Source organism: Stegodyphus dumicola, chromosome 4 (genome assembly GCF_044657685.1).
Source record: "Stegodyphus dumicola isolate Sdum_Otavi_A_Nest chromosome 4, ASM4465768v1".
Taxonomy (NCBI): domain Eukaryota; kingdom Metazoa; phylum Arthropoda; class Arachnida; order Araneae; family Eresidae; genus Stegodyphus; species Stegodyphus dumicola.
In genome coordinates, this window is record NC_140771.1 from 13310489 (window position 1) to 13330264 (window position 19776).

At 30.6% G+C, this 19776-nt stretch overlaps 1 protein-coding gene across 1 annotated transcript in view; it reads right to left on the reverse strand.

Annotated features, from left to right (window-relative positions):
- Positions 1-19776, reverse strand: part of LOC118190026 (uncharacterized) — a 226173-nt gene that overhangs the window by 24694 nt on the left and 181703 nt on the right. Inside the window, exons 18-22 of the mRNA XM_035360710.2 lie at positions 18214-18315; positions 13669-13773; positions 9438-9536; positions 6837-6935; positions 3336-3461 (exon numbers count right to left, since the gene is read on the reverse strand). Of these exons, the coding sequence (XP_035216601.1) occupies positions 3336-3461; positions 6837-6935; positions 9438-9536; positions 13669-13773; positions 18214-18315 (531 nt within the window). The remainder of the gene's footprint in view (positions 1-3335; positions 3462-6836; positions 6936-9437; positions 9537-13668; positions 13774-18213; positions 18316-19776) is intronic.

Below are 19776 nucleotides of genomic sequence, written 5' to 3' on the forward strand. Positions count from 1 at the left end.
TCGAATCTAATGCGCATCCCCATTTTAAAACTTTAAATAATTAAAAAAATTGTCTTTCGGCGAATGTAATGCGCATCAATGGTATGAGGAATTTATTGAATCTTATTTTATACAACAATGGCTTTGTATATAAACTATCCATCAATGGTATGATAATTTTATTTAAATTTAGATACCATATTTTATACAACAATCGATTTATACATAAAGTAGCAGAACATAGAATTAACCTATTAGTGGGCTATTGTCATGTGAAACAATCATTGTTAATTAGCACTACAGTATATACGGTACCTATCGTAAAATATGAACATGAAATAAATCGTAACATTTCTAACAGTTTCTACAATCAGTGATTAATAGTAAACGTCTTTATTCACTAATGTTTTCGTCACTGGAATCCTCGCAGCTTTCTTCGTCAAAAGCAGATTCATTTTTTCTTTCCTCATCATCGTCATCGTCATCCTCGGCGTTCCAGAGCACGTCATCTTCACTGCCATTCAATGAATTTTTAATGCAGCATTTCTTGAAAGATTTCACAATCATTGGTGCTTCAATGCTTTTCCAGGCAGCAGAAACGCAGTGTGCAACAATGTGCGGTGCAGCACGCTTAATTTTTCCTGTCAGGGTCAATACACGGTTTGGCTCACAAAACCATTTTTCGTACTCCTCCTAAACGTACCACTTAAAAGGTTTATTTATACTAACATCCAAGGGTTGTAACACAGACGTCATAACCTCCAGGAATGATAGCAAGATCACTGCCTAGGCTGTGCATCTTCTTTTTTTACGTCGTCGGTGAGATGACCACAAAATGCGTCCAGACAAAGCATTGATGGTGGATTAGAGAGCCCACCGGGACGGCGTTTCCATACATTTCGGAGCCAATCAAGCATTAATGATTCCGTCATCCACCCCTTCTCTTGGTTTCGAATCAGGACATCATCTGGGAACAGCTTTTCATTCTTAGGGGTTTTAGGGCATGTTTTCCGTTTAAGATTAAGAAAGCGGGAAGTTTGCACCCGTCTGCTGTTATTGCCATTATCACTGTTACGCGTTGTTTTTCCCATCCCGAAGTTTTGATGATAACTTCCTTAGTCCCCTTCTCCGTAATGGTGTAGTTACGAGGCATATCAAACCAAATTGGCGTCTCGTAAGCGCTGCCAATTTGCCCCATTGAAAAATTCTTTTCCTTCCGAAGTGTGATGACATACCGCTGAAATGTTAGTAGTTTTCCCTCAAAATCTGCAGGAAGCTTTTGGCATATTGTTGTACGGCGTCTTAGAGATAAGCCCATCCGCTTCATAAACCGATCCATCCATCCACGGCTAGCCTTAAACTCTTGTTTCGGTATTCCAAGAACTTCAGCCTCCTCTTTTGCTTTATGGTGTCACTAGTCACAGGTTGTCCATTCTTCCTCCTTTCACGTACAAACTCCAAAACTTTTTCTTCAATTTTAGGGTGTCTTCCTTTGCGAGGGATATTGAATTTCTTTCTACTAGCTTTAGTTGCAAACAGTGCCAATTTCTGTTGCCGCCACAAGCGAACATTGCTCTCAGCTACGTTGAACTCTCTCCCTGCCTTCCTATTGCCATTTTTTCAGCATAAAGAATTACTTTACGTTTGAAAGTAGCGTCATATGACATTCTTCTCTGTTTGCCCTCCATTTCGTGACTACGTACTCTGCAGTTTGTATCCTCTATGCAATAATGTGTCAACGATAAATGTAACGGTAAATGTAGTCGAGAAATTTGGTTGACGTCATCGGCGAACTTTGCACTCGAATCTAATGCGCACCCCAATTTTGAATACTACATTTGGTCAAAAACGATGCGCATTAGATTCGCGTAACTACGGTAAATGGAAAACAAAATATGTTGTAGCTGCACTTTAGGTTCACTGTGCTTTATTTGGACTGTACGAACATTGGAGCTGTTATATATTTGTGTGGAATTAACACATGAAACATGTATTCTGCACATGTGTATCAACTGCATTATGATTAATAAAGTTGAAATTTATTCGCTTCTTATAAGCATTGACTGTGTACCAATATTAAAATAGTATTCCAAGATCAAAATCTGAAAACAATATAGAATAACCTTCACTAAGACACATTTAGTAGAAATAACACCATTGACATTATGTGTTATAAATGAATCTGTCTGATTGACATTGTTAACAAATACGCATTCATTTATGAATTATTATAGAAGAGAGACGTTAAGATTACTGATAACAATAAACAGCAGAGAATAAGATTTTCGGTAGAATTGAATACACAGAAATATAAACTTATTTAATGGGAAATAGGTGAAGTTAAAACTTCACATGTAACTGCTAGAAGTTTTAGTATATTATATATTATTAACACTCGATAATAATTAATTTGATTCGTATTTGTCAATTTCAACAGAAAGGTTGTATTTAAATATTAAACAAACAATGTCTAATTACTATAGTAATTTTGCATTTTATTTTCATTCTTTATAATGTATATCGATTTAGAAAACATTTTTAATACTGTTCACTTTAAAGTTTAAATTTTGCTAATTAGTTCAAAACATGAATGAAAAATTTAATACATCATAATATATATATGACTACATTTAACTGGTGCTAGATGTATGTATATGTAATGAAAGCAAATTTAGTTGAAATGATGTAAAAATGTTGATTGGTGTAGAATGTTGATCCAAAATCAGAATCGACTTGGCAGCCGAGGCACATTAAATATTAATCATTATTTCAGTAAACATGTTGCGGCCACAAACAACTTGGCACTCTAATTTGTGCCTGTGTCAAAACGTTTATGTTTTGGATAGTTATACGGTAAGAAGAGAAGCAGTAAGCAGCAGTCTAGCTATGTCGAAGTGCAGAAAGCAAATAAGTTGTGTACAGGTGACGGAGGACGGGGACGCCTGGCGTATAACGTAGGTAAACAGGCATATGTCTCACAATAAGTTGTATACAGGATGAAACCTTAATTCAGAATGAATTAGTTTCGGTTCCCAATGCATATGATTGGATAATTAATACTGCTGTAAAATTACTATTGGCTGTTTGAGCTTTAGTTCCATTTTCTTCACCATTATGTAAGAGTCATATGGCATTTATTAGTTTCGAAATGACGCCATGCATTAGAAATTATTACTATTTTTAGAACAGAGAGAGGGGAATAGTTAGATTAAAATTCAGCAATAAAGGGTTAATTACTATTAATTTCAATTATAATTTATATTTACTATTAATTTCAATTATAATTTATATTTACATATATATTATTTTTATTTTACGTATATCTATTATACAATATATTGTAGTTTTTTACTTACGTCATCACTCAGACTTGTATCTCCAGGTCTTTCACTTGGAATAGTTGCAGGTATTTGGGTCAACATTTCTTGAACAAATTCTGTCTGTCCACAGCTAGCTGCGACATGAAGGGCTGTCATTCCGGTCTAATTTAAATAAAATAAAGCACCTTAATTATACACTTCATTCTGAATAGACTGCTAATTAAAATACACACATGAATTGAAAGAACATTTTACCATAAATCCATGCTACATTATATTGAACAAATAAAAAGAAATACTGTCTGTCGCTGCACAAATTAAGATATGTCCACATATTTTATTTCTCTGCTTATATAACCCTTGCAAATAAAACGAAAAGAAACATATAAAGCCACTTATAAAATACACATCTAACGTGTTAAATGACAAGCTGATATTTCTTATCTTTGTGTTCGCGCAACATATGTAGAACATAAAAAAATAACAACGGGATCGATAAGTTTTGCAAATTTGAAAGGCAAATTGCTAGAAATTGCACGCAAAGTGTGTATATGAAACATTTTGTAACATCGGGGACCGATAGAACTCCACGTTTCCATTTTTGTTGAATCTGGTTTAATAAATATATTAACACGTTGCAACGTAGGTATTTTTAAAAATTATTGAAAATTAAATTAACTTGTCGTTTTTAATTTACTACTTTCTAATATTGCTATTTTTTACTTTTTATAATTAGGCATTCTTGGGGCATTTAGTATGTTAACATTATAGCCGTTTTTGGATCTTAATGATGGCATATAATGGCAATATATTTCGTAAAAAAAAATTTTACGAAATGTATTGCCATTATAATATTATTTATTCTTATTGAATTTTGTTGGAGTTTTCTTATGAATGCACTTCACTTTAAGATTTCTTAAACATTCAAAGCAGCTACTTCATACACTGCTTTTATGCACTGCTTAATTAAAAACATTTACTGACTAGTATCACTTTACGAAGCTGTTTTAACAAATATTTTGAGTGTAATAATGATTGTTTATCGTTAAATATCCAGAGTAGATTCAAGAAATTTATTAGTTAGTTTTTGCCCACCTTTCTATCAGAATATCAAGACTTGTCAGTTTTACATCAATTGTATCTCCAGAGAAGCAACAAAAAAATGAAACTACTTGGAAGTCAAAAAAGGAAGTGTCAATAGGAATTTGAAAATTTCATGACTGTTGTTGATAACGGTAAAAAGTATCTATAAAACGTTTGGTTTTCCATGAGATTTACTCAATTCCCGACAAGAAAATGGTAGCCGAATCGCACATTGAAAGAAAAACAGGTAAGAAATTTCGGACTAAATTTATTTGGTTTCATGTCTCTAACTACTCTAAGAATGTGCCAGCTGATCAAATGACTAAGAAGCAAATCGCTCTAAAAAACATAAAAACAATGTTTAGAACCTTCCTTATTAAACATTTCACAAGCTGAAAAGGCATAATGTGGAGATGAAATCACTATTATTTTACACAGAAATTATTTACGGGATTTTTCAGATCTTGAAAGTAAATGGCCAAATTATGTCAAACAACGCCTAAAAGCTAAAAGCGAACGAAACTGACTTTCCATCGATTATTGAAAACGTGAACTGATTTAAGTCTTTTGTGAAGGACGTAATGGCATGTTGGCGTAAAGCAAACTTTAGCAAATTAGATAATAAATGCAGATTTCAATGCGGTATCGCAGCAAAGACAAATATCATACAAATTCTTACTGTAACACAGCTGCATGTTAGTTTACGTGTATTTCTTTTTCATGGGCACAGTTGTAGTTTCCGCTTTTACAGCTTCCAAGTTTTGATGGTAATATCTTCAGACATCATCGTCTTAATTGAGGTTGAATTAATGGACGACCTTAAGTCTTTTTGGAGACTAAAATGGATGAAATGGAACTAAGATTTAAGGACGAAAATGGAAGGCTGGTGATGAAGATGGAAGATTTAAGGATGTAATGGAACTAAAATAAATGAACTAAAATTTAAGGGAATTAGGTAATTTTAACTCGGCTATACTAATACCAAGATAGTATAAATATTTTAAACTCTTGATTATCTGTACTATTTAAGACACAGAAAACTCAAAATAAGGTAGACGAAGAATAATTCAGCAAATTATCAACTACCGTATGTGTACCGTAAAACTTAAAGTATTTATAGAATTAAAATGAAGTTGAAGAATAATCCCGGAAAATTTTTTAACTACTATATAGCTACTGTAAAAAAAATAAAGGCTTCAGTGGATTAAAATGAACAACATTGTACTGTACATTGTTTGAGCAGTGTTCAAATAAAATAACAATGAAAATTTGTATAAATATGTAGTTTCCTTCTGTAAGATGACTACATATTCCTTTGATAGCCATGCTAACATTTTCTCACAGAATATGGTAAATGCCGCACAAATCTAAAAGACCATTCATTTTGAACTTGATTTATTTACAATAACAGCTTCTCTGCTTATTCCAGGGTTATTTTACCTTCACTTTTACATTTACATTTAGCTTTCTTTCTGGAAAATGTCTGTTATGCTGCTTTGATAGCATGCTGATATTCTTTCACAATAAATACTGCAAAAATCCATAAAGTCATTCAATTTGAAGCCAGTTTATTCACAATAAATAACCCATTGCAACGTTATTCTCCTTTTTGTAGTCTCTTCGTGAACCTTCGCTTGCTTTTATTAAATCACCGCATCACCATATTAATACGCATCACCATAACTATTTGCGCATATTAAGTCACCGCACCGTCATTAACGGCGTCAAGAATGTCATGATCTAGTAAAATCACAAATCATTCAAATGCTTTTGTTTTGTTTTTTCTATTTACACCCCTTTGTCTCCTTCATTTATGTTTTCAAATGCTTGAATGACATAAATTATTTCGATTAATCTCGATGCTATTCCCTTTTCATTTGCAGTATCCTTTTATTATCTATGCTTTTTAATGTATTCTAGTATTAAGATCCACTGCACCGTCATTCACGGCGCAGTGGATTCAATCCTGAGTTTCTCCTAGAAATTATAACATCGTTTATCTTCTTCAAGTATTGCTGTTGGAGGAAGGCAAGAAGATGCAGAGACAATTAGGGGCTTAATGAATTAAAAGAGATTTTTCTTCCTCTTTTACTTTCCTTTTTTCTTTCTTCGTATTTTAGCAAAAATTAGTTTCAGCCTCATGTTATTAAATCTGAGGTATTAGCAAAGATTTTTGAAAATAACTTAGGCATCAAGAAATATCCTAGCTTCATTTAAATGATTAAAACTTAATTTACATTTTTATAAAAATAAAGTTATTGCATACATACTGTGACACCAGAATATGCGACGACGTATTTGTAAAATTCGTATTTTAAGTAATATAAAATAGTTTTTTTCGTTTTATATAAAACAATTTCTGCAATTCTTTATCGTAATCATACAACTTAACAATAAAACGCTTTATGAAGCAATGTACCCTACATGAAATAGTTCAAGTTTTTAAGAACGTACCTTTTTACTGCATACTCTCCAAGAAACAGCGGATTTCAGAGTTTGTAAAACTTTAACGTGGCCATCTTTTGCTGCAAGATGTAGAGCAGTGTAGCCATCCTAAAATAAAATTAATAAGTTAATTCTTTGCAAGCACATTTACTCGATGCAAGAATAGTTATTGTGAAAATTTTTTAAATTTCCTCTTTTTTTTAAATACAGACATGAGCGTAAGAATTGCAAAAGATTTACAGTTAGTTAGGATTATTATTTTTAAATCATTAACAATGATTGCAGTAGTATTAAACATTAATTGATGTAACCATTTCATTAGGACGGTAATTTTTAAATACAATATGGACTGCATATTTAAACTGAAATATTATTAATATTGAATTAAGTTGAATATATTAAGACAAGCATATATATGCATAATTTTGAAACTGGTCATAATATTCCCGAATATTGAATTGTTGAATTGATCTTAATATTCCTGGAATCATAGTTTTCCCGAACTGTGAAAAACACTGCGCAAACTGTGATTAAAAATTTTATATAATATATCAGAATTTTTGTATATTCTTCTCTGATATAAAATGCTTCAAGAACTTCACAACCGTTATTTCTATATTCGTTTTCACCGTACAATGCTAACTGCAATTGCAACCTTATACTGTATGTTCTATGAATCTGAAGAGTCTAGAAATTGAGATTCATCCTCATCAAAAATTATTTATCGTAAATGAAAATGTTAAAAGTTTTACGTAGTCCTAAAGTAAAAAAATCTAAAAAGCTACTGACTTTTTTTTTTTTTTTTTTTTTTTTTTGTATACTGGAAATTTTATTATAAAGCCCATTTATAAACCTACAAAATGTGAATTTCAAATTTTGTAAAGAACCGCACTCAGAAACTTAGAATTTTATCATAATTCTTGGGGTTTAGCTTTAATTACGAGCGTACTGGCTCGTATGCACACAGAACCGATGGAAGCGTAATAAAATTTATTAAAAAAATGTTCACAGTTCTGGTGCTTTTTGCACAAAGGTACTCATACAACTTTTCTTAGTATGACAGAGCGCAATCAATACTTATCACTTCACATAACTAAGAGCGTCGACCACGAAACAATGCAAAGCACATCAAATAGCTCGCACAGTGGTCTCTTAATACTTTGAACTGAATATTATGAACCCTGAGTACTCTCAGCCAGATTAAAAACTTATGCTGTCTTCGGTGTTATATAGTTTTCCTCCGTCCACCAAGAAATTTCCAGCACCAGTAATAAAAAGTAAGGTTGTAGGGGTAACTACAACCTTATTTTTTCCAGCGCAATTTCACTCTGTTGAGACCTTTCTTGTTACATTATACAAGAGGTACTACTGTTTTCTTATAATTTCACTAACATAATTTAGATATATACAAAATCGTAACAATATTTATGCCTGTCTTCCAAAACGCAGAACTAAGAATAGAGATAAGTTTCAATTGCTAATTCTGATTTCTGCGAGGATTCGACGAATTGCTAAATATGTGATCATACTTTGATTCATGAGACTCATTATCAAAACTTACCAAGCATTACAGCGGTAAATTTCTATATTGTTTAAAATATTTTGCAAAATTTCTAAAACTTCGAATGTAATATAAATTCGGTACTTTTCCGTTTCGCCGGCACAAATCTCGTCAAGCAGATTTTATTGGCGAAAACATAGTATACACATAAAAAATGTTGACAAATGTTAGTTCTAAGAATTTTTTATTTTGAAGGCATAAACATTAAATGTCGTTTAAAATTTTGTAAAAAAGCCAATAAAAAAAGACAATAAATTTGTAAAAAGACATTAATTTAAGAATTTACTATACTTTCATCGTACAACATCCTGATTTGCTGGTTCATATCACGTGACCTCAAGTGATCTCATTTCACGTAAACTACCCTACATAAATCTAATTCTCTCAGTAATTATCTACATTAATTTCAAGTTAAATCTTAATTTGGAATACAAGTTTAAATGCAAGAATTATTTCAATTCGTACGAATAGCTTATTCAGAAATTTTGTAAAACCGCAGTGCTTTACTTCGCTAGTGCATTCTCATTAGAATTGATGAATTTAACTCTTGACTTTGCCTTTTCTATATTTTAGCCATCGAGTGAGCGGTGTGATTGTATCCGAATTGACTTACCACCCGCGAATGGCCTTAGGACATAAAATTGAATTATCTTGTAAAAATTCTATGTAATTGTATGCCAGTATTGAAAGAAACAATCAATCTGATAAGAAATGGCTGCGACTTGTTTTGAAATTGTTAAGTAAAAGGTTACCAGCGAGGATATTTCGTTTGCATCGGTTGTACCATTACTGGCGACTTATCGCTTGCGCCGGCAAAATGGAAAAGTACCATAAATTATTATAACAGAGATTTTAGCATCGTGCTTTAGTATGTATTAATAATGCATATTTAACAAGTATTATATTATATGGAAATGCACTTAACTGGAGTTTGAATACATGTTTTGACACAAAATATTTCATGAAGGATTTATTTAAGAAAGATTACATATTTGATTAAATTAAAGAACTGATTAGATTGATTGTTTCTTTAGATTAGATAAACTTACAGCATTCTCTTCCGTGGCAGACGATCCAGCTTCTAATAATACTTTGACAACTTCTGCGTGTCCGCCAGAGGCTGCAAGATGCAAAGCTGTATTACCTGTCTAGAAACAAAAATGTAACAATTAGTATTTGAACTGCAGTATTTCTCCTTGTCTTGTTCGAAAATTAAACCTTTAAAAGAATTACGTTTTATCACTACCCATACTTTTATAATTGATATGATTTACTATTCTAATACAAATACTTAATTATAAACATATCACATTATTAAATTATAGAAGCAGAAGAAAGAAAATTGGACTAGAAATGCCTGACATGTTTCTGATTCAACTATTTACCTATTAAAAAATGCTCACATACATACATAATAATGCTTGCAAATTCTAAAGCAAACTTTTCGAAAATGACAATATTTGAAACTAAATTATTTTCTTGCTTTAAACTAACAAAAGTAAATATTATGGTGTATCGTTAAGCTAGCTATTTCTTAGCATTTTTCAGCATACTTGAAGAAAGGTTCTTTAGTTTTCGCTGTGTGAATAAAGAAGCGTTTAAATGCAAAAGAAGGTCAAAAGGGATGTTTCGCTATAAACGTAATACAAACGTACGACTGTTACGGAAAGCTTACTATATGTATATATATATATGTGTGTGTAATTACAGGAAGCAAATGAACGTTGATACAGAATCCAACTTGAACTCTTTCATTCTATTTCCATAGTTAATTTCTTTGCTCATATAGAGCACTGCCATTTAATATTTTAATATTTGAATAAGGTCGCCTAAAATTACTGCTGTACCGTCACAGATATAGCTAACTTATTCGAAAAACACATTTATTTAAATTTTTCTTAATAATACAACGTAATTTCTCTTTTCAAAAACCCAATATTTATGTACGTTAAAATATTATTTTAAACACGGTTTAAACTTTAGCTAAAACGAAATGGGTATCATATTATTATGTACGTGCAAAAGCAACATATGCATTTAGTTAAAGAAATTGTTTTAAATATTAAATCTGTACATTGCTAGTTTCCACACATACTTTTCAACCATTCATTACAATAAATCATTAATGACAAGATTTTTGAATCATGAATGGTTTTTCAATCATTAATTTCAATCATGAACGATAAGAGCTTTAAAATTTGTTTAATAACAAAGCCCATTATCACATTGGCGAAAGGTTAAAAGTAACCAATTTGGTAACCTATCAAAACACAAATAATACGTAGTTTAACTTTTATATTTTCAACAAACATTTCTGAGTATAAAAAGAGCTATAAATTTAAATTTTTAAGCAGTAAAATTTGGGTGAAATTACTTTAAATTTATTATGTATTTAAAGAAAGAATTTTTATATGCCAACCGCCATTAAGCTTTGATGCATGAAAATTTTGAAACTTCCATTTTTCTCAAGAGCGAGTCTTAAATGTTTGTCATGGAAAAGAAATTTTACTAATCTGAGTATAAATTAAAATAATGTTAACAAAATGCAGTTTTATTTTAACCAATTGAGTTTGACAACGATGTAATCTATCGTTATATTACAGGAGAAAATGCATAGCAGCAATAAATGGTTTAAACCAAAATCTTTTTACGTCAACTTATACATCGTTAAAGGGGAACTGACTTAAATGATCTCGATTTTCTTTCTTACGGAATCTGAAGTTTATTTGAGATAAAAAATAATTTCAATAAAGGTTTGCGGAAACACTGTTAACGGCTCAAAATAACAGACATTCAAACTGAACTATAAAGTTGACTTATTGGTTGAATTATTGGTAAAAAATAGTTCTGTGTTTTTGATTTTTACAGGAACATAGTTTGTTCATATTTGATTTAGCAAATTCCTCGCATTAAATCTTCTTAATTTTGAAAATGCTTCTTTATACAGTTTTGTGGATATATGTAGTATGCAAAATAATTTTAAGAGAGCAACATATTTACACGATTTCAAGGTCATTAATTTCAATGAAAATGTCATAAAAATGGGAATTTTTCCTGCTTGCATGCATGATTTTGATTAGAATTTCAAGACTTTTTTTATTAATTATGTAAGTACTAATCTATAAAACGGCAAATTAGTTATTGTGCTTCTGACACAACTTTTAAAAACATAATTAAATTTGAAGTTATAAGAAAATTTCGACTCGTTACAATTCATTGATTCAAATGTAATGATTATGTAACCAATACTCTTTAATAATATACTTCTGCATAATCATAAAGTGATTTGTAAGTAATTGCGTGCATTATTGCTCTGAAATCATTAGTCATAATGTCAAGAAATTTTAGCCAATCGTATATAAACCCTATGTGAGTATAAAATCGCTAATTATTATGTAACTCGCATAAAAATCTTAGAAATTATTTTTAATTTTATGTTAAAAAAGTCAACTTTGTAGTCTCAAATAAAAGTGTTATTCTTTAAGGAAATGTAATTGGATTATTTTTAAAGAAAGTCCTTTTGATTATTTATTACTTTTAAATGAAAGAACGATGAAAAAAATCATCTAAAAATAGTAATTTGTTTATTCACAAGTGTGCGAGCAGAACGTGTTACAATTTTATGTTGATGGTGAAAAGTTATTTATTTTTATTTTATTTCAAATAGCTTAATATCAAGAATAGGAAGTAAAAGAGCAAACAGAATATCCATGATATCGAGGTAAGCATACAAAATTTTACAATTGTAAGCCAGTTAACTATCAAAATACTGAGCTTTAAAAAATATTATATTTTTGGTACCATTCTGGTGCTTTAAAGTTATCTGACATTGTGACTGAAAGTCAAATTTTTGACAAGTCAGTAGCGGAGTATTTTTCGTTAGTTAATTATTATTATTTTACGCTTCCATGAACTTATCATTCATTTTCTTTTGTAAGTATTATGAATTGTAGAATAATAAAACATTTATCTCAAACGTATCTTACATAGGGTTGCCACTTGACAAAACGTTATGATTTTTAATTTGACTTTCGAATTTAAACAATACGTAATTGCTTAATAAACTGAGAGATTCAGAAGTAATAAACACATTTTTGAATAGTTAAATTGTTTTTCATTTTCGACAGTATACTTAATTGATATAAACTAAAATAAATTATTTTAATTAACAATAAATATTTCTAATGCCATATATTAAGTACCTTGTACAGAATCGGGTTTTTTTTTTTTTTTTTTTTTTTTTTGAAACGAAGCTAAATTATTTTCTTTATATTTTTCCTTGAAAAGCTGAAACTATATTATCCCTAAAGCATGGAGGTTGTTTTAAACTTCATGTCCAAACACCCAGAATTCTCAGATATGAAGGAATTTGCTTCGCCATTTTTTATTTATTTAAGCAACCCCATAAGCAACCAACCTCTATAAAGAAACCACAGGCTTATTTTCGTGAGTATTTAAACTTTAGTTCTTTTTATTTATACTAGAAAAAGCAAATCTTAATTTATTTAAGAAAAGTTATATGTATTTTTATCTGGAATGAACTGTGCTATTTGATATTCTATTGTTTTCATCTATGTTTAAGAACATTTACTATATTACCTTTAAAATATCAGAAAGTATGATATTTTAAAGATAATATATTAAATGTTTTAAAATATGTTTTTGTTAAATTACTAAATTAGAACTTACTTAGAACTAATATGCATAATATTCAATATTAGCAAAAAATGTTTTTGTTAAATTAATTAGATTATTTCCTGTAATATTTCTAATGTTTACAAATGAAACAAAATATATTATTAACTTTTATTATAAATTTTAAGTGAACATATATATGATCCGGTTCTTAGCCAAAATCATGCATTTTCATGCATAATCACTCTATGTAATAATTTACTAATGTAAACAGACGATTAAAATTTATTTCAATGACATTTCAATATTTCTTATATTTTGAAACAATTTTAAGCATTAACGGACGCAGTTGCCTTAATCAGTTAAATGTATTTACATGTATATCTACTTAGAATGTGGTTTTTCATAGGTACCGAATATTTTTACCAAAACTCTGGTTGGCCTAAATCTTCAATTGCTCAAAACGTTTTTGCAATCCCCTTAGTTTCGGCTTATTTCAATTCGATTATATTTTACCTCGAATCATAAAGACTTCTTGTAATTCAATCGCTCTCATCTATGGAAAGCAATAAATGTACGTACCAGATAAGAATGAAAGTAAGCAAATTCGACATTTCACAGCTTAAAAAAACACTTTAAACTTACCAGATTTCTAGCTGAAGTAACCATAGATCGATTGAATTTCATCAGTTCTTTAATTACAGCCACGCTTCCTTTCATAGCGGCAATATGAGCGCAAGTAAATCCGTTCTAAATGCAGAGAAAATAAAAACAGGTTATTAGTGAGAAATACTGGATCACTTTCTGGATGTTCATACATATGTTCGTATCATAATACAGTTATAAATATGTCAGTCTACGATGATAGAAAGCAGTTCAAAGAGATTTCAGTTATTTCACAGGAACCTTCAAGCACGTCTAAGTGTGTGTAATTTATGACGAATTTAAATTTTGCAGTTTATATGGTCATCTTGATTAATCTTAGGAAGAATTTTGGGTACTATTCGGTTTCGGAACCGTAAAAAATCGCCAAATTATCGTTGATGCGAATGCTGCCAAAAAGAATTGCGGCAACTTTAATAATTGCGGCAAAAAAGGAGGTATAATAGTAAATAACTATCTAAGATTGATGCTTTAATTTAGATGAAAGGTTGATTTCATATAATACATTTTTATTATTATAATTTATATAAAAATGCTAAACATGACTGAATGGAAGCATAAGAGTAAATAACTATTTCAGATCATTATTAGATTTTTATATAGAAATTGCTAAACATAACTGAATGGATGCCTGCATCGCTATTTCGCTACCGAATTATCGCTAAAGCATAATTTCATTTCGTTGGTTGTTCAAACGTAATTTTCTATAATGAATGATGCTTTTTCTTTGAAAATATTCTCGGTAAAGGATGTGCGCAGTGCCATTTTTGTGCAATTCTAGGATTTTTTTTTTTTTTTTTTTTTTTTTTTTAAGTGAAAATAGGTCGATGTGCGCATGGATACCGAGTATGTGCAATTCTTGAAAACGCGTCAAGCAGTGGATGATTCTGCACTTTACCCAAAATTCTATTGCCGACTTTTCGTCATGGGCAATTCCCAAATTGTTAATTCCATAGGATATCAAAAAAGGATTTAAAATCATAAAAAGGATTTAAAAATGAAACTAGTATTTCAATGACGTCTTAAGAAATGTAGAACTATATAAACTTACGACAATCTGAAATCAGCGCATACGCTAGATTTGGCGCGCTGTTAAATGGGTGCGTTTACTAGATTTGGCGCTTTTGCGCAAACATTTTCGCTGCAATTTTCTTACGGCCCTCAAAACAGAATAATACCGAATTTGGATATATAAAATTATATGGTTTTGTTGGTTGTTTCAAATAACTGGACATGCAGCTTAATTCCTTCTTCGGAAATAGCCAATGTCCCATCGGCCATTTATCGGTTTCAACCTCGAGGCTATTGCCCAAAGTGTACAGAGAGCAACTGATTTTACTTTCTCGAGAATATGAACGTTCTGTCGCAAATTTGCCCGAGGGGGGACGCATATGTGGGTCTTCTTCCACTATCCCTAAAATCCTCGGAGATTTTGGCTAGCCAGTATTTTGAATGCTCCCATCCCACACAGACACAAGTAAACATTCCAAGCCTTCCCCGGGCTTTGAACCCGATCCCAACAGTACGACATCTTGCAGCGCTAACTACTGCACGACCATGCCATTAACAGGTATTTATGGTCTATATAGTTTAAAGAACTACTATGCATAATATTGCAATATTAGCAGATTCTGTGTGTTATTTCCAAAATATGATATTCTCACTATTCGATAGTTTTCTATTCATAGTTTCATTATAGTAATTCTGATTTTTCAGTTTCCTAATTCTCCCTTTTCTTTGACTTCATTTGCCTCATAAATCAAAAGAATATTAGAAAAACTAACATGCATAACGTTTGTAAAAATTTTTTGGAGGGGGTATATAAACTGGTCTTTTATTTTATTTTGCTTTGTTTCATTATTTATTATTATTCATGTGTTTAAAATTTTAAGTTACTTAGGATGTGTGTGTAAAGTAGGACATAGATTCCAAAGCACATTGCATTCATATACCGTATATCTTCGATGCTGGGATTTATTTCATATTCATATAAAAACATCGCTGAAAATGGGATTCATCTTAGAATGGATGGTATCTCAGAATCACAAATATTTCCGAATTACTAATTATTTCGAAGTAATTCTTTTTTAAGTTTATTAATTTAAATAACTATGTTTCTGTTCTTAATAAATGGAAGTGGATCATTAAAAATATTTGGTAGGTATATTTTAGGGTTTTACTTAATGTATTTCATTTTCTTGAAATGAAAGTCCTTTTTTTTCTAGTGGCACAGATAAAAAATGATGGCATCTTGAATAGAAAACAACGATATGAATATTTTCAGCGTATAATTTGATATGTCCTAACAAAATTAATAATTTTAAGCACATAGCACCTTCGATTATTCATTCTTGCAATGACTGCTTTGTTGGTTAATAATATTTTTGATAAGTTACTATTATGAGTGAAAAACAGGAGATAATTTTTTAACTTTAATTTAAACGTATCATTTACCTCATGCCGCTTTCAAACAGAATACATTTATCAAGATTTTTAGATCTTACACTATTTTAGATGCATAGCTTTTAAAGACTGATGATATGGGAATATAAATGGGAATTATTTATGAATTTTAAAACTGACTGGAAAATATGAAGGGTAATTAAAAATTAATGCAGCAATATTTTGCGAAAGCTTTAAAATAGTGGTGGAAGGTAAAAATATGAAAATATTAGCGCAGCATTTTTTATGGCATTCTGAAACTGAGATTTGTTTTGCCTTTAGAAATACAATTTTTCCAAACCATTTATGACGAAAGATGAGATGCATTTTTGTAGAATAATGACCGATATAACATCAGATATCTCTCACAATGAGTAGAAAATCTTAATTCCAGATAGGTATCCCAAAGCCAAGATTCATATGACATTAAGTGAATGAATATTTCTTTGAATTCATGAACTTTACCGGAGAACCTCGAGATAAATAACCGAAGAAATTTATACAGCTTTGAAATTAAAAAAAAAAGTAATTTTTCAAAATTGCCATTCTCAGTGTTCAATTTACATAATTGCGCGAAAATCAGCGCTGCTAATACCAGCTCACAGGTTGTAATAATTTTAATGATGTTAAGGCTTCTACACTTTATTCTTAATCTTGCGTGTTGGAAAGTACTGAAAAAGAGCATATTATTATTTCTTCAAATATTTTTCAGAAAACGATGGAGGGAAAGAATTCAAGATGTGCGATCGATTATTAGATATTATCCCGAAGTATTTGTAATGTTGTATATCATATTTGGAAAGATGGCTACAGGATTAACTGCGCGAGCCCTGGAATGCAATTAATGGTCTGAAACGAATATTTCTGATCTTAGAAAAGTCTACTTATGCAAGTGTTTTGGCACAGAATGTAAGAATGTGTTATCCACATAGTCTTGTGCAGCAAAAGAATACCATTTGATACTCAGACAACACTTTTAAAAGACTTAATGCAAGATATTCAATGATAGTTCTTAGAAATTTTAAAATTCGGGGAAAAGAATTCGTTTTACCCTTTTCAGAACACAGACTATTTCGAATTTAAACAGAGTATCAGCAGTACGCGTAAACTGAAAACCAAAAGGAGCAATACTGTAAATGCCTACGAAAAGAATCTACAAGAAGATTTGATGTACGAAATCTTTTACTTTATTTAAATACTATCTTCGAGAATACCCTATGCACGAACCCGATAAGAACCCTATGCTCAATTTAAAAAAATTAAAAATTACAATGTATACTTGTCAATATATCTCATCGTTAAAAATTGTGTAAAATGGCAATTACGTTTTCTTCAACTGAAAAAACATTTTTTTGACAGATTAGGAAATTCATTGAAAACATGATTAAAAATACAATTAGTCAAGAGCATATCAATCATCTTGCGATTTTTTTATCTCAAATATGATTTAGCTAAACATGAAGTTATTGAAGTTATTTACGAAATTATTGAAAATTTTACATCAGAAAAAGCTGTAAAATATATACTTCATTTGTAGTTTCGGATCCTTTAACCTTGGCAGATAGGTATCCAGTCAAAGATATCCTGGCCTGGAAACACGCTTAATTATTCTTACAATTGTTTATTCCAGTGGAGACTATGATTGAGGAACTTACTTTTATTCAAATAATTACATTTATCAATAAAAACTTTTGATAATATGCCATTAATCAATTTTAGTTTGCGATTTAATCTCTTTAGCTCTTCAAAATCTAGGTAAAGTCCATTATAAAAATTGAGAAGAAATAATTAATGCACATGGTATCAAATGAAACATTATCGATTGATTTATTTTGCGGTGTTTCTGTTCAGTTATTATCATGTAACTGCGAAAGTTGATTAATATTTTAACACCACTGCAACAATATTTTAGAATGCGTAAATAATAATGAATACAGATATTTTTCATAAAACAATAATATTTCTATTACAAAAAATTTAGTTTCAAAAAGTATCGAATTTAATTGCGCATTAATGACGTTTATTTATGCATGAATTTAAGAATGAAAAAAGAAAAAGCATATTTAAAAAAAAATTGAAACTTACTGCATTGGCCATGGATACTAATTCGGGTTTGTGCCTGAGAAAGAGTTTGACCACTTCTGGATGGTCATTTTCAGCTGCCAGCAGCAAAGGAGTTTGCCCCGTCTAAACGTAAAAATAGAATATAAGATCTAAAAGTAAAAATAGTCTAAACGTAAAAATATAAATAATATAAGAATATAAAATAGAATATCAAATTCAGAATATAAAATCTGGAAAATGTTCTACATTAAAATAAATTAAAATTTAGTTATAAATTGTTACAAAAACGCTTTCTGAAGTCAAAAAGTTATGAAAATCAAGAGTTGTTTTTCATTATCGTAGGGAATTACTTTAAAAATTGCTATTATTAGGACACTTTCTAAAAATACTATTATCATTTATCAAATTAAGATTAGATGTATTCATTTGATTCTTTTGATTCTGGAACTATTCTTTTCAGAATTAAGATTGAATATACATCATATTTATTTCCGTACTTCATCTCTTATTTCGCAAATATTACCCGAGTGAAATTTGAGAAAGGATAATCATGCTGTGCTGTTTCTGACCGAAAGGATTAAAAGAAACTTAGCAAATCAAAAAGCGCATATCAATAAATGTGTTAATACTACTGTATCATACAGGGCATTCGCAAAATACAGCTAGAGGCGTAGCTAGAGGGGGGCCAGGGGGAACACCTGTCCCCTGGTGCAACATCCAGGGGGCGCCGAACTGATGCTACGAATATTTAGAATGAAATGTTTCCCTTCTTGGCAAACAAGAGGAATGGAGATCTTCAGTTGTCCGCGGGCGCTGAAAACCTTAGCTATGAATATAGCTGTAGGTTTTAGTTTCTTAATTATTGACCCTAGTCATGTGCTTCCAATTCTAAAATATCCTAAATAAGTTAAGGAATTTTCTAAACACCGATAGGTTTCACAGATCCAAAATGTAACTTTTGATATAGTTTCCGTTTAGGGTAAAAGAGCTCAATTAGATACTTTCCATTATGCTTTAGTAAAACAAATGCAAAAGTTCCGTAGTTTTATGTGCAAAATTCAGTAAGATATTCGTAATTAATACTCTTTTGGGCAGTTTAAAAATATATTGTTTGATCCACTCATAGTCTCCAAACCAGCTACTTTTGATGCCCATATTTAATTTTGGTTGAAAATATGCATTAAAGCGATTTATTTTAATGTGTTTATTTTCTAATACTATCAAACGCCCGTAAATGCACGAAGCCTTTTTTATTTAACTTATTAAATCAGCTATGATCATTTAAAAAAAATTTCCTTCTATTTTCGACGGCCATACAAAATGTTAAATTTTTTATTTTCAAAACCATTCGAACAACTTCGAGTGTTCGAAGCTATTTTCTTAAAATTTTTAGCTCGTTTAAAGAAATCTGGTAATTGGAATTACTGCATCAGAGGTTCTGAACCAGTGAGGAATTCAGTCTGAAGAAGGAAATTTCAGGGCCTGGGGGGAATTGTGTCTTGGCTAAGTTTTGCGGCAAGTTGTTAGAGATTTGTAAGGTAAACTTGATTATGACCCCGTTATACAGAGGGTAAACCGCGAAGA